The 17,230-nt window shown below is 37.8% G+C and overlaps 1 protein-coding gene across 1 annotated transcript in view; it reads right to left on the bottom strand.

Annotated features, from left to right (window-relative positions):
- The window catches only part of LOC102264235 (C-Jun-amino-terminal kinase-interacting protein 4-like), a 61,112-nt gene that overhangs the window by 36,108 nt on the left and 7,774 nt on the right, over positions 1 to 17,230 (bottom strand). Inside the window, exon 3 of the mRNA XM_014541189.1 lies at positions 3,426 to 3,548. Within this exon, the coding sequence (XP_014396675.1) occupies positions 3,426 to 3,548 (123 nt within the window). The remainder of the gene's footprint in view (positions 1 to 3,425; positions 3,549 to 17,230) is intronic.

Here is a 17,230-nt window from a genome sequence, read left to right on the forward strand (position 1 = left end):
AGCGGGTGGGGGGGTGGGGCGGGGGGTGCGCGGGCTGGAAGAGGTCAATGGGAGGGAAAAGGGGACATGTATAATACTTTCAACAATAAAGAATTTTTTTAAAAAGTATGAAAAAATAAAACCACGTTAGGCACACTAAAACATACATTTAGCCCTTGCCGGTTTGGCTCAGTGGATAGAGTGTTGGCCTTCAGACCGAAAAGTCTTGGGTTCGATTCCGGTCAAGGGTATGTACCTTGGTTGCAGGCTCCAACCTGGCCCCACCAGGTCAGGATGCGTGCAGACTCCAAGGTTTCAAAGAAGGGAATAAATCCCAAAGCAGTCATAAAAGAAGGCTCCTTATAGCTTCAGCTCATGAACCAAGAAATTTAGTGTTGTCAATTTTGGGCAGCTGAATGGTCTGTTTTTATTAACCACAGTTGTAAGTTCTTTAACTGTTATTTAGACACCAAAATTTACTTCAAAATGAGATATCCGACTCCCAGGGGGATATATTTATAACAAAAATAATGTTTTCAGAAAAATTTAGTTCAAGACCATATCCAATACTTGACGAAGAATTTCCTCACCCCTTCCCTAGAAAACTATCAACTAATTTTAAAAGGTATCTTATTTTTAAAAATTATTTTGAATTAAAATAAAAAACAGGGATCCGGTCCTAACCGGTTTGGCTCAGTGAGCGTCGGCCTGTGGACTGAAGGGTCCCAGGTTCGATTCTGGTCAAGGGCATGTACCTTGGTTGCAGGCACACCCTCAGTAGGAGGTGTGCAGGAGGCAGCTGATCGATGGATCTCTCTCATCGATGTTTCTAACCAACTCTCTAGCCCTCTCCCTTTCTCTCTGTAAAAAGTCAATAAAACATATTTTTAAAAAAAGGTATCTTCAGAAGAAATCAATCTTTAAAAAAAAACAGGGATCCATACTTTTTTTTAAAAAATATGTTTTATTGACTTTTTACAGAGAGAAAGGGAGAGGGCTAGAGAGTTGGTTAGAAACATCGATGAGAGAGATCCATCGATCAGCTGCCTCCTGCACACCTCCTACTGAGGGGGTGCCTGCAACCAAGGTACATGCCCTTGACCGAAATCTAACCTGGGACCCTTCAGTCTGCGGGCCGATGCTCTACCCACTGAGAGAAACCGGTTAGGGCCAGGGATCCGTACTTTTGAGAGAGAAATGAGAGACTGGATACCACAGAACATGACAGTTCCAAAAAAGGTAGATATGATTCACTGCAATGGATAACATATCTTAATTGAGACTACTACATTTTGTTTACATTTACTAGAAAGGAACAGGAAGTGGGTTTTTAAATGTTTAGTAATAAAAAAGATAAAGTATATGTGAAAAAAATTACTAGCTCATTCCATTAGGTTCCTTTTGTGAAAAAAACAGCAGTTCCTTTGAATAGAAGAGAGATATTTTAACATACTTTCATCAAAATCAGAATTTCAAATGTAAAGTAATTCTTTAGTAACTCCCTAATCATAGAATCTGATTAATTAAACTATAAAAGAATTCTAGACTAGGGGTGCCTTCCTTTCTAATTAAACAGTTCCTTATCCCAAACTTGGTAATCTTCAGAAACCAAGAGGAAAATGTAATAGGTCCAATAATGAGAGGTTGGTTCTATCAACTGTGCCAGTAGTGTTTGGTTCTAAAATACTACATAATACCTACTATGAAAATACAATCAAGGTAGGATTAAAATATCTCCAATAGCTAATTTTTCTTCTTCTTTGACTAGAAAATGCTCAATTCTTAAAATATACCAAAAGCTTATAATTGCCACTAGATGAGTGGTACTCACAGTAATGTGACTCCAGGAGTGTATTTGTTAGTGTGTGCACTGTGCAGTCCATCATACAGCTCTCTACCACCTCAAATTTCTATAGTAAAATCATAGAAGTCATTCGATGTATTCAGTGTTAACAAAGGAAGGGTACAGCAGTCTAGGTATCTATAAGCCTAAAAATACAAAGACATGACACATGGCTTATTCTCTATCACTCTAGTTGGCTTCTGTTACCAAATATCCTTTGGCTCCCTTCTATGACATTTGCTCAACAGCCATGTGCGTTCTCCTTGACTTCTACACTGCCTGAACTCCGGATTCCCAGGGATTCTCGGATTACCTACGAGGCTCTTCCAGAGTCCTAGAGGGAGCCCTCAGTTATCACTGTTATCCAAGCCTGTAGTGAGGATCACCCCTCCTGAATGCCCTGAATGCCAGGCCCTTAACAGCAGGTGTCACTGTGCATCTTTAATGGGTGATGTGGGAAGGGTCACTGCTGGCCATCTCTTGTTGAGGGAAAACTGGAGAGCACGCTGCCTGCCTGAATCAAACCTGCAAACAGGCCATGAAGCCTCTCTCCATTTCTTTCTAATTTTGTCTCAACTAGGACCACTTTGATTAGCCAAAAAGGGAAATCATCCTTGGGATTTGAAACAGTAATTATTTTAAAATCAAGAATAATATATAGCCCTAGCCCAGTGGTCGGCAAACTGCGGCTCGCTCTTTGGCCCCTTAAGTGTGGCTCTTTCACAAAATACCGACTTCTGCGCATGGGCCATGAAGTTTCAATTGCACTGTACGTGCGCACCCGCACGTGGTATTTTGTGAAAGAGCCACACTCAAGGGGCCAAAGAGCCACATGTGGCTCGAGAGCCGCGGTTTGCCAACCACTGCCCTAGCCAGTTTGGCTCAGCGGATAGAGCATCGGCCTGCAGAGTGAACCAGGGTTCGATTCCGGTCAAGGGCACATGCCCAGGTTGCTGGCTCGATCCCTAGTAGGGGGCATGCAGGAGGCAGCTGATCAATGATTCTCTCTAATCATTGATGTTTCTATCTCTTTCCCTCTCCCTTCCTCTCTGAAAATCAATAAAAATATATTTTAAAAAATAATAAAATATAAAATTACATTAAAAATAAAATGATTGTGAAAAATGACAATCTGTTCCTCTAACTGCCCTCAGTTTTCCACTACAAAGGAACAAAAAAAAAGAATTCAGTAATTTTTTTATACATACTTCAAAGCTAGAGTTTCTCTTACATTTATAAATCCCAAAACAATACAGAAAACAATGAAACTTTGTGTAGTTGATTATTAGAAGATCTGCAAGCACACACCACAGAATCCTGGATAGTGGATCTAGCATAATATTAACTACAACAAAGGCTGAGAGATAAATTGAAGAAGAGAGTCTTATAGATATTTTTTATTTAGTCATTTCTGCAGACATGGGTGCCACATGAAAATGTGAACAAAAGAGAACTAAAACCTAGCTCCCAGGTCTCACTCTTGAGTCTGGGATAACAATCCCAAGCATGTATCTGGAACCTTCGTCAAATGTCAGGATGAGTCACGGCCCTATTGCAACCCGCTCTTTGAAGTGCACTTATGAAGAGAGGTATTTTTACTTACTCTGGTCAGCATAGTTTTTTGCTTTGAGTTCAAGTTGTCTTGTTTGAGATTCTAAAGATTCCACTCGGGTCTGTAAATCCTTTTTTTCCTGTTCTTGAGAGTCTTCAAATTCAATGAATTTCTAATAAAAGAAATATTTTCATTAGAGAAATGAAAATTTTTTTAACATTTTCAACTCCTGTGTTTCTTGATATCAAGTAGCACAATTAGGCATTAGCTACTCAAAAAGATACCAGAATCATAAACTTAGGTTGATTTTTTTTAGATCCTCTATAAAAAAAAATAAGTTTTAAAACCTCCAAATATAGAAAAGCTGACAAAATAATCTGTTTATGAGTGTTTTCACATGATATAATAGACATTCAAAAGGAAATACATATATCCTACCCCCCACATATATAAATGGCTTTACTAGTATATTTGCATATTCATCTCAGTTCAAGAAACAATTTTTACATAATTTTGCACATAACATGTACAAAAGTAGAGAACCAAAGGATGACGAAATAGCAATAAATATTTGTTAAATGCTAATTTGATTAATGGACAGTCTTCTAGATTCCTGAACCATAGAATTTATATTTTTTAAATAGAGAGAGAGGGGGAGAGGCAGGGTTGGTTTTTTTTGTTTTTATGGCAGGTGTTTTTGTTTTGTTTTGTTTTAATATATTTTTATTGATTTCAGAGAGGAAGGGAGAGGGAGAGAGAGATAGAAACATCAATGATAAGCGAGAATTGTTGATTGGCTGCCTCCTGCACGCCCCACACTGGGCATGTGCCCTGACCGGGAATCGAACTGTGAACGAACTGTGAACGCTCAACCACTGAGCCACACCAGCTGGGCCAGAGGGAGTTTTTTTGACTTTAGAGAAAGAGGAAGGGAGAGTAACACTGATTGGCTGCCTCCTGCACACCCCCTACTGTGGATGGAGCTGGCAACTCGGGCATGTGCCCTGACAGGGAATTGAACTGGAGACCTCTTGGAGCATGGGACAATGGTCAACCAACTGAGCCACACTGGCCAGGGCTGAACCATGGAATTTAAATTCCTAAGAAAAAGAGCATGTTCTAGAAATATCTCTACCAAATTTAATTTACTAAAACTGTTCTCATCAGGAGATTATCACAGAATATAAGAATCAAATCTCAATCCTCATCTTAACCAGCATCATTTGACAGCTCATCACTGATTCCTCTTTAAAATACTTTTTTAAAATTTGACTTCCAGGACTTTTCCTCTACTTTACTGGCTGCCATTCTTTTTTATTTTATTTTTTAAAGATATATTTTATTGATTTTTTTACAGAGAGGAAGGGAGAGGGATAGAGAGTTAGAAACATCGATCAGCTGCCTCCTGCACACCCCCTACTGGGGATGTGCCCGCAACTAAGGTACATGCCCTTGACTGGAATCGAACCTGGGACCCTTCAAGTCTGCAGGCCGACGCTCTATCCACTGAGCCAAACCGGTTAGGGCACTGGCTGTCATTCTTGATTTTCTTTGTTGGTTCTTTCTCTTCTCCCCAACTTCTTGACATTGGCAAGCTCAGTCTTGATCAACTTTTTCTCTTTGCTGTTTACTCTTTGCAGTCAGCTTTGACTTTTCTCTTTCTCTAATACCTTATATCTAATCCATCAGCAAATCTACCTTTAGATCCAACCACAGTTTCTCTCTCTCACTCCCTCTCCCTTCCTTTCTCTCTAAAGTACACCAGATGGCCCGGCTGGTGTTGCTCAGTGGCTAAGCGTCCAACTATGAACCAGGAGGTCATGGTTCCCATGTGTTCCCCAGAGGGGGCGCGAAGGAAGCAGCCAATCAATGATTCTCTCTCATCATTGATGTCTCTCTCTCTCTCTCTCTGTCTCTGTCTCTCTTCCTCTCTGAAATCAATAAAAGAAAAAAGGTTATATGAACAGAAAAGCAGCAACTATATGCTACTAATAAAGTATGAGTAAGTTATTTCAACACTTTTACCTGGGAATATAAGCAAAGATAAAGTATTAGTAAGAAAATGTAATTATTCTTGGCATGCTTTGAAAAGGATGCTCCCTTAAACTAACTAAACTGCTTCATCTGGGTAACTAGAAATTCTTATTTTAGGTTTCTTTTGTGCTATTAATAAAATGTTGTTTTAAAGAACATAGAGATGTTTACAAGTAACACTTAAAATGCTGTGCTACTAAACTCCTGATAAAAAAAACTTGACCACTAATAGGGGTAGGGAGTCGGGGTGGGAGGAATGGGTAAATGTGGTCAAAGGGCACAAATTTCCAGTTAGAATATGAGTAGGTCTGGGATGTAACGTATAGCGGCACCAAGACTATAATTAACAATACTACTATATTGTATATGTTAAAGTTGCTAAGAAAGTAGACATAAAAGTTCTCACCACACAAAAAGATCTGTAACTATGGGAAGTGATAAATGTGTTAACTAACCTTATGTGGTAATCATTTTACTATATATGTAACCAAATTATTACATTGTACACTGTATACCCTAAATTTACACAATGTTATAGTCAATTATTTCTCAATAAAGCTGGGGGAAAAACAATTTTACCACTATCCTGCCTATTCAGACTTTTCTGACGGAGTGAAGAAACATCACACGGTCACAGCTTTGTATCTGCTTTGTTTCTTGGCGACCCAGTTTGGCTACAGAAGGTCATGAATAATCCATAACTGTGGAGCGGTCACTACTATACATTTACTCTACAAGAATGACTTAGACCTATCTAGATGATTCAGGCTTCAAAAATTTTTGTATTTTATTATGACTATCGAGGCCTCATATCTATATTGATTACCTTAAGTATATATGGCAAAAGGAAGAGAGATTTCTTTTTTTCAAAATTGTGTGATAGTTCTTGGACAGGCAGAGCTATTTATCACCAAATGGAAATCTCTTGCTTCTGCAGTTTCCCTTCACAGGAAAGGACTATCAATAACAAAAGTATTCCATAGCAAATGCATAATCCCAGGACTTTCCTTCCAGCAAATTAAAACATACACTTAGAGACTATAAAACAAATTGCTATTCTCATAAGGATATGTTTTTTCCTTTCTTATTCTAAGTGGTGGATTTTCAGGTTTTCTTTGGCATCATAAACTCCTCTGAGAATCATTCTTTTACCAGGCATAAGCATTCCATTTCCATGCATCTTCAAGTTCTACAAGAAATCAAGAATAATTCCCCCCATTTATAAAAACTGTAAATGTTGTGTTTTTTCCAATGTGTTTTTAAAATTCTCTCTGCTCATAAAAATCCCAATTTTAAATGTGTACTACATCTTGGTTTAAAAATGTACAGCTGCGAGCTAATCACTATTACACAACAAAAATAAATATTCCTCAGTTCTGATAAGGCATGTTAATAGATCTTACAGGGCATTGGAAGCCTAGTTAAATGAACACTCCTTATAGCCTTCAAAGAATAACCAAGAAAAAGTAACAAATAACTGAAATTTTCTAAATTGTTACCCAAGAAAAATACCTACCAAAAAGACTAGTTCAGGGGCATGGTTTTGAGAAATATCCCTGATAATATAATCACCTTGGGAACAGAAGTTGCTATAGGATAGAACAGCTCAGGAAACAGAACACTGATGATAACTACAAAAAACTTCAGAAAATGGCCTAGCTTTATATGGTACTTAACAATAATGTGAAAGTAAAAAACACTGATATAAGAATTTAGGAAAAAAATAAAAATAAAAAGAGAAGGTGCCATGAAATTCAATCAGACACCAAAATAGGGCTCTTGGCAGAAAAACGTTTGGACCCATGGCCCTAACAGGAGAGTCCCTTTTCCTGGGTGGGGCCGGGGACAGACTATAAGGGAGGTAACGAGAACTGTTTTTTCTTTTCTTTTTCTTTTTTTAAATGAGCTATTATTTTATTATTGTTCTGAGTCCTGTGCTTTTTTCAATACTTTAAAATATTTATATTATTATTTTGAGGAGATTTATAGCAGAAGTATCTGTTCATGGGAAATGTAATTAGACCTTCAGGGTAAATAAATTCATAGTACTATGCTGGCTTTTGTCAGATGATCTTTTATGAAACATATGAACCTTGCTTAAGTATGTAAGAATGCAAGTTTACACAGAAGACAGATTAATAGGTTATTACTTACTTTCTAAAAATGATTCTTTTTAAAGGAAAGGTTCCTATAAGATCGATTTGAATGAAAAATTCCTGTGGTGCCTTTAAAGTATGGTTGGTATATAAAAATGAGTTTATATGAAACTTTTCAGAGATATGTTTATTGCACAAATGAAAAAGTTCATTTGCCTTGCTCTTTTCTTTTAATGATTTAAAAAATGTTTTAAATTATTATTGATGTTTTTTAGAGAGTGGAAGGGTAAAAGAGAGAAACATTGATGTGAAAGAGAAACATTGATTGGCTGCCTCTCAGACGCACCCTGACAAAGGCTTGAACCCCAAGCTTAGGTATGTGCCCTGACCGGAAACCAAACCCACCACCTTTTGGTGTACAGGGCACTCCAACCAACTGAGCCACACCGGCAGGGCTGCTTCTTTTTTCTATACCTAACTCCCTCATAACTACAGATAAAATAATTAGACAATAGGTGTCAATGGTTACACTAAAAAATTTCTCCAACAAGGCTTTCCACTTCTATGCTGAGAGATCGCAGGTGGGCTAGTAGCATGTGTGAGTACTGCTGAACCTCATTACTAGCTTTGTAGACGACAAACATGAGCGACTCGTTTTAAAGTCTTAATTTACCTCAAAGAAACACATCTGCTTTCTGCTCCTGTAATTCCACCTTAACATACAAACTGAGATAACATAAAAATAGGAACATATCCCATTCTGTCACTTTCTAGTCAAAGAAAACATTGTTGTCACAATTAAATAAAGCCACATACCTATTCACAATGACTGTTCTCCAGACGTCAGCGGAAGTACAGAACAGGCAGTTAGGCAATGTATAAAGACATTTATTACAAACTACTAAGGAATAGCATTCACAGATTTACTGTTAAGTTAAATAACATATTAAATATAAAACTAAAACTCTTTATCCACCATCTAATCCAAGCACTTATTTCATGATAGCCATTAAAAAACACAGTAAACAGTCAACAATATACCAGGCTAAAAGTACTATAATGGAAGCAAGTATAAGAGGCAACAGAAACAGAGTGACTAAATCTACTTTTAAGAACAGAAGCCAGGCCCTAACCAGTCTGACTCAGTGGATAGCGTGTCTGCCTGCAGACTGAAAGATCCCGGGTTCGATTCCCATCAAGGACATGTGCCTCGGTTGCAGCCTCCTACCTGGCCCAGGCCTTGGTCAGAGTGCGTGCAATATTCCCCCCCATTTATAAAAACTGTAAATGTTGTTTTTTTTCTAATATATTTTTAAAATTCTCTCTGCTCTCAAAAATACCAATTTTAAATGTGTACTACATCTTGGTTTTAAAATGTACAGCTGCGAGCTAATCACTATTGCACAACAAAAATAAATATTCCTCAGTTCCCTCTCACTAAAAATCAATGGAAAAATATCCTCAAATGAGGATTTTTTAAAAAAGAAGAAGCCATTTCAGGAGGAGGTAACAGTATAAGCAAAGGGACAGAGGCATAAAGGTCATGGTATGCAGGGGTAAATATAATTCAAGATTAAAATTTTCATAGTTGATGCAAAGGGTAAATCATTAGCTCAAGAAAAAGTTGGGAATCTTGGGAATCTCTCCTCTGATTCACAAAGGGAGTTAAGTGGGGAAATAAGATTCCATTCATCCATCCTTTCTGCACACAACTTAAGTCCCTATTGTTCTAAGTACCCTAAGGTGGTGGGAATGTAGTAAGTTACAAGACAGCCTTGGTCCTGTGTTTCATTGCTTGAGATTTAGCAGAAGAAAACAAACATTAAATATGGGTGATTGATAAAAGATGGATTTGCAAAAATCTCAATTTGTCACCTAATTTGAGGTTAATACTAATACAGGATGGCTAGTATTTCTATTATTGCCTAATGACACTAACTGGGATAACAGCACAACCTTGGTTTATGACTCAGTCTCAGGCTAGTATATGACACGATTCTTGCAAGACATTATGAAATAAGGAGTTAGCATTTTACACTCTGAATACGAAATAAGACTTTTAAAAACCACATAGTGCCCTAGCTGGTTTGCCTCAGTGGATAGAGTGTTAGCCTGCAGACTAAAGGGTCCCGGGTTCGATTCCAGTCAAGGGCACATGCCCAGATTGTGGGCTCAATCCCCAGTAGGGAGCGTGCAGGAAGCAACCGATGACTGATTCTCTCTCATCATTAATGTTTCTATCTCTCTTTCCCTCTACCTTCCTCTCTGAAATCAATAAAAACATATTTTACTTTAAAAAATAGGTTCAGCCCTGACCAGTCTGGCTCAGTGGCTAGAGCATCAGCCTGTGGACTGAAGAGTCCCAGGTTCAATTCCGGTCAGACATGTACCTTGGTTGCGGGCACATCCCCAGTAGGGGGTGCGCAGGAGGCAGCTGATGGATGTTTCTCTCTCATGGATGTTTCTAACTCTCTATCCCTCTCTGTAAAAAAATCAATAAAATGTACTTTAAAAAAAATAGGTTCATTTTACACTATATTTTAAAGGTACTTACAAAAGAGTTTTTAATATAAATGAGGTTTCTTTTGGTTACTATAATTTGCATATAACAGTATTTTAAGGCAAAGGGAATAGGATTTTGGAGGCTTTGCCCTAGCCAGAGACATGATGAATAAGAAAAAAAGTAAATGAATACCCATAAGCAGCCTATTCATAATTGCTTAATGTGTCTTAACTTCTTGCTAGTAGCTTAACTTTATAAAGTTGGACACCGTCTATTACATTTGGCAAATGATGAGATTAGTGTACTATAAAAATCAATGTTTTTCAAACTATAAAACCATCCTTCCCCTGGAAATTTCTGGTTACTGCCCCCCAGCATGGGAGTTTGTCAGATCCCTCTGGTATGTGGGTATAAGGTGCACATCTCTTCCCAGCCTCCAGGCCTCTGTCTCTTTCTCTCTGTCTTTATGTCTCTCTCTCACACACACACACACACTTTTTAAAAAAGTATTGGGCAGGGGGTGAGCCCATCAATGGACTTATTAGCCTGTATGATAAACAGATTTTAACTAGATACCCCTTTTTCCTCTCAATAACTAATCAGCCAACAACAACACTGAGGTAACTTCAGATAGAACTCTCCTGGGAGCAACCAGACACTATTTAAAAAAAAAAAAAAAAAGCAGGAGACAATGCAGACTTATGTCAGGATCTAAAAAGAATAAGCTTTGTGATGAAGCAAAATGGTTTCAAGTCCAGATGGCTTATAGGGACTGCTTTGCCCCACTGTTCTGGAGAAAAACAAACTAATACTTTGAAAAGGCAAGCTCCCGAAGTTTAACAAAAAGATCCCTAGAGGTTGTTGCTTATTGTGGTAAGATGCAAGAGACAAAAAGAAGAAGAAGAAAAGCCCATCAAAGTAGAAACTTTGACTACAGTAGCTGTCCAAAAAGTAATACCACCAAATAAAAGGCTGATTTATTGCTATGTATCCACCAAGATAGTATCCTCCTCTCAGTTCCTCTGCAGAGTGGGAGAAGGAAAATACTTAACAATTATTGTTCAATTTAGTTAAGTTCAGTTCAATTTAATTGTTTATCAGTGTAGCATCTTTTAAGAAACTAAAGGACAGACCATATTAATCATGCCCAAGGGAGGTGGTTTCCCCACGCCTCCAAATCCAAAATCTGGAAAAATTCCTAATACAAATGATTGTTTCTTCAAAACTAAATTTCTCTCTCATCTATGTTTCTGACTCTCTATCCCTCTCCCCTCCTCTCTGTAAAAAATCAATAAAATATATTTTTTAAAAGAAAAAGCTTTGTATTTAAATATATATAAAAAATAGTTAACTTTAAAAAATAAAAAATGATGCCGAAGCCAGTTTGGCTCAGTGAATAGAGCGTCGGCCTGCGGACTGAAAGGTCCCAGGTTCGATTCCGGTCAAGGGCATGTACCTGGGTTGCGGGCACATCCCCAGTAGGAGATGTGCAGGAGGCAGCTGATCGATATTTCTCTCTCATCGATGTTTCTAACTCTCTATCTCTCTCCCTTCCTCTCTGTAAAAAATCAATAAAAATATATTTTAAAAAAAATGTTGGCTTGTGCATGCGCAATACATATAAAGCTCTCACTGGCGCCAATCATATGCGTATGTTTCGATCTGTCATTGTCAATCGTGAATTTGGTTGTTTTTGTTGACATTCTGAAGCTGAAAGAAAGCGGCATCCTCGACAGAACATGTCTGAAGAACAGTCATCGACAAGTACTACCAATACTGGTAGGAACTGCCTTCATAGTGAAAATGAAGTAAATGAGGATGCAATTAGCAAACGTAGTTGTGGTGGAATGACTGTTACACGTCAATTTTACCTACCACTAAATTTCTCTGATGAAAAACCATCTGATGGAAAATTTACTCGATGTTTTAGCAAAGGCAAAGTTTGTCCAAATGATATAAATTTTCTAGAATACTCGGTATATTTTTTTAAAATTCATGATAAATGAAGATTCTGACAGTAAAAATTTCATGGAAAATATTCGTTCGATAAATAGTTCTTTTGCTTTTGCATCAATGAGTGCAAATATCACATTACCACCAGGATATGGGCCATACTATTTTAGAATACACGGTCAAGTTTATCACCGTACTGGAACTTTACATCCTTCGGATGGTGTTTCTCGGAAGTTTGCTCAACGCTACATTTTAGGCATGGCTGAAGCGACGAGTAAAAGATTAGCAAGGCCAGAAAACCAGGGCTGCTCAGAAAGACTCATGATCAATATCAAAACCATGAATGAAATAAACGAATTAACAAAATCATACAAGATGCTACATTAGGTAAAAAAGGAAGCCCAATCTGAAGCAGCAGTGAAAGGTATTGCTCCCATGGAAGTAACAATGGCGATTAAATATGATCGTAACAGTGATCCGGGTAGATATCCCGTGTAACTCAAGTTACCGTCATATTCAGAAATGAAGGAGAACCTCCTTTTGAAAGGGACTTGCTCATTCATTGTAAACCAGATCCCAATAATCCGAATGCCACTAAAATGAAACAAATTAGTATCCTGCTTCCTACTTTAGATGCCAATGACATATCCTATTCTTTTTCCACATGGTGAAAAGGCTGGGGAACGGATATTGCATTAAGACTCGGACCTGACAGTATAATTGACAATAATACTAAATGAAATGTAAGGATGCAAGTCACACAAATGCAGTATTATGGATTTCATCTCTCTGTCCGGGACACATTCAATCCTACTTTAAATGCAGGAAAATTAACTCAACAGTATATTGTTGATTCATATTAAAAAATGGAAGCCAACTGGATAAATTTCATTAAAGCAAACCAGTCTAAGTTGAGAGTTAAAAATATAGTGGTTTGATGGATTATCTCACATCTAGATCTGAAAGTGACAATGTGCCGATTGGCAAAATGATAATATTTCCATCGTCTTTTGAGGGTAGTCCCAGAAATATGCAGCAGCGATATCAGGATGCTACAGCAATTGTAACGAAGTATCGCAAGCCTGATTTATTTGTAACCACAATGTGCAACCCAAAATGGGCAGATATTGTAAATAATTTAAAACGCTGGCAATAAGTTGAAAACAGACCTGACTTGATAGCCAGGGTTTTTAATATTAAGATGAATGCTTTTAAATTATGTATGTAAATTCAATTTGGCAAAGTAATAGCTAAAATTCATGTATGTCATCGAATTTCAGAAACACGGACTGCCTCACGCTCACATACTATTGATATTACCAGTGGTTCTCAACCTTCTGGCCCTTTAAATACAGCTCCTCATGTTGTGACCCAACCATAAAATTATTTTCGTTGCTACTTCATAACTGTAATGTTGCTACTGTTATGAATCGTAATGTAAATATCTGATATGCAGGATGGTCTTAGGCGACCCCTGTGAAAGGGTCGTTCGACCGCCAAAGGGGTCGCGACCCACAGGTTGAGAACCGCTGTAGTGAATCCAAATTACGAACGGAAGATGACATTGACCAGTTTTCCGTGATGCCAGCATTTACGATGACTATTAATAAATCACATGGACAAACTCTAGACAGAGTAGGAATAATCCTACCTGAACCCATTTTCAGACATGGTCAGTTATATGTTGCTTTCTCGAGTTTGAAGAGCGTGTGACATTAAAGTAAAAGTTGTAAATACTTCATCACAAGGGAAATTTGTCAAGCACTCAAAGTGTTTTTACTCTTAATGTGGTATACAGGGAGATATTAGAATACAGTAAGTTTAATCAATTTATCAGTCATTGTTTTTATCAATGTTTTTATATCATGTTTTTGTTGTTTGTCTTTATATCATGTCTTTGTTGTTGTTATTGTTTATTAATCAATTTATATATTATTTTCATATACATTTTACTAATTTTCTTTCATCTCTAACACTTCTATTATAGAGAAAGGGCGAATAGCGATATTAAAATACTTCTAATTAATTTCCTTTCAATGTGCACAAATCCGTGCACCGGGCCACTAGTTTAAAATAAAATGACAAATCCCATGCACCATAAGGTCACTGGTTAGATTCCTGGTCAGGGCACATGACCGGGTTTCTGGCTCAATCCTCTATCGGGAGGTATACAGGAGGCAGCCGATAGATGTTTCTCTCCCATATCAATGTTTTTATCTCTCCCTTTCCCTTCCTCTCTCTCTTTTTTAAAAAAAAAATCAATAAAAAGATATTTTAAAAAAATAAAATGACAAAATATTGTAATACAAGTTTCCTATCATTAAAAGTCAAATATACATGCACAAATATAGATGTACAAGGATATTCATTGAAGGGCTATTTGTAACAGTTTATACTGGAAGATAACTTAAATGTCCATCAATAGATAGTGAATAAGTAAATACGATTAATCCATATCTTGAAAACTATTTAATTAATTAGGGAATTGGGGTGAGGGTAGGCTGAATGGAAGTCTAAATGCACTAGTTAGTAATCTCCCTAATAGGTCCCCAGAGCCATCCGAGAGCAGCGAGGTAGCCCTCTTTGCCTACCCACACAAAAGATAGGAAGTGTGTTTCCTGAAGACACGAAGAGAGACTCTACACTAGCGGATACCAGGCACAGCCAAATAGAGAGAATGAAGTGAAAATCTACATACCAAACAGTAATTCTGACAGCCCTCTTTCCCTTCAGTCCCTTACCCAGATTCCTCTGATAACTAGGCTTATCTACCACTCCCTCCTCCACCTCCAAAAAGACTATCTTTATTTGGAAAAACTCAAATGTCTGGGTACAAAATCTGGGTTCCCAATAAGCATTAAGCTGCATCCAGCCACACAAAGCTTCCGCCTTCTTTTTTTGGTACCTCACTCTTAAAAAAACATGAAGGGATAATTAAGGGTGGTCTGGTATTTGAAGCTCCAACCTGGAAGAGAGAGACCAGAAAAAAAGGGGAAAGGGACTCTGAGGAAACAGATAAAACAGGAAACAAATGAAAACTATAATTAATATACTCAGAGACCAAAGAAAAGTCATTTCATCCATGAAACCAGAATAGTATGCTATTTTTTAAAACTGGGGATTTGGAGGGAGAGTAAGAACAAGGAAGAGCGCTTGGAACATAAAAGTATGAAAATTAAAAAAATCTAGCACTTATTCTGTTTTTCTTGTACAAACTATACTTTGGGGGTAAACCAAACAGTTTATAAAGGAAGCTCTCCTTTATAAGAAAATTTAGCTAATCAATGCTGAAGGACTGAGTTAGACTAGTGCCATTTCCCAATCCTTAATGAAATAGCAGGGAATATCCAGTCACTGTTCAGATTTTCCTGGCTGTCTCATAAACGCTTTTATAGTCAGGTTCCAAACAAAGTCCATATGTTGCATTTAGATGATACATCTCTCAGGTCTCTTTTAAACTACAGATTCCCAAGTCCTTTTCACAGAGAGGTTGTAGCAGCCATTGATGATCATTAGGGAATACTATAAAGCCATTGTAAAAATATAATTTAGATCGAGCCAGATACAGGTTGTTGCTAGTTATGAGTAAATGAAACTCAACAGGCAATTCACACAGAAAAGAAAAGTAGAATCATCATATACTCAATCATACCAGTGATCTGAGAAAGAAAATTAAAACAAGAGGTTGCCAGGCCTGTGGGCTCGATCCCCAGTAGGGGGCGTGCAGGAGGCAGCCAATCTATGATTCCCATCATTGATGTTTCTCTCTCTCCCTCTTCCTTCCTCAGAAAGAAATTACACCCTTCTGGTTTTACAAAAGCCTGTTTGATTCCACACTTCCGAGTAAACTGTTTAACTTTTTCAAAGGTATTTGTTTTTGAATAGGCAGCAATAACCAAATAATAATAACAATAACAATAATGATAATGATAGGACAACAGGTAACTAAAATTAAATTTAAATTGAGAATTTGATCATTAACATTAGAAATTTTAGCCCTAACTGGTTTGGCTCAGTGGAGATAGAGCATCGGCCTGCAGACTTGAAGGGTCCCAGGTTCGATTCCGGTCAAGGGCATGTACCTTGGTTGCAGGCACATCCCCAGTAGGGGGTGTGCAGGAGGCAGCTGATCGATATTTCTCTCTCAGCAATGTTTCTTTCTATCCCCCTCCCTTCCTCTCTGTAAAAAAAAAAATCAATAAAATATATATTTTTTTAAAAATTAGAAATTTTAGCCCTGGCTGGGTAACTCTGTTGGTTAGAGCGTCATCTGGATACATACACCAAGGTTGGGGCTTCAACCCCTGGTCAGGGCACAGATAAGAATCATCCAATGAATGCATAAATAAATGGAACAACAAATCAATGTTTCTTTCTCTCTCTCTCTCCCCCCCTTCCTCTCTCTCTCTATAAATCAATCAATAAAAATTATACCATAATAGCCTAGCAGAGGCTTTTAACCAATATAGATTTCAGTGCCCAAGAAATAAAAGTTTATTATTCTTCAGAGGAAATTTTTCTTCAAATATAAATGCTGTTTTAATAACTATTTTATTTGTTACTATAGGGTTCTACTTTTGTATCCAATTAGAAATCCCTGTCAAAAGATTCTAAACAGCCCTGGCTGGTGTGGCTCAGTTGGTTGAGTGTCATCCCATGCACCGAAAGGTAGCCAGTTTGATTCCCAGTCAGGGCACATGCCCAGGTTTCAGGTTTGGTCCCCGGTTGTGGTGCATGGGGGAGGTAACCAATCCATGTTTCGCCCTTTCTCTCTCTCCAATCAATAAAAATATATATTAAAAAATACTGTAAGGCCCTAGCTGGTTTTGCTCAGTGGATAGAGCATTGGCCTGGGGACTGAAGGGTCCTGGGTTCAATTCTGGTCAAGGGCACATGCCCAGGTTGCAGGCTCGATCCTCAGGATCAATGATCTCTCATCATTGATGTTTCTATCTCTCTCTCCCTCTCCCTTCCTCTCTGAAATCAATAAAAATATATTTTTAAAAAAGATTATAAGCAAATAGTTAAAATTACGTTTTGGCACTTAATCTTCATTTGTATGAAAAATTTATTCAGACAGACCAACTTATTTCTCATCCAGTAACTTAGAAGCAAATATCTGTGGCTAAAAGGAGTAAGAATACAACAGAAAGCCACAATTAAGTTTAAAATATGACAAGAATCATGGTGCTAGATCACCTACCAGTGGTCGGCAAACTGCGGCTCGCGAGCCACATGCGGCTCTTTGGCCCCTTGAGTGTGGCTCTTCC

The sequence above is a fragment of the Myotis brandtii genome, unplaced genomic scaffold, assembly GCF_000412655.1.
Source record: "Myotis brandtii unplaced genomic scaffold, ASM41265v1 scaffold265, whole genome shotgun sequence".
Classification (NCBI taxonomy): Eukaryota; Metazoa; Chordata; class Mammalia; order Chiroptera; family Vespertilionidae; genus Myotis; species Myotis brandtii.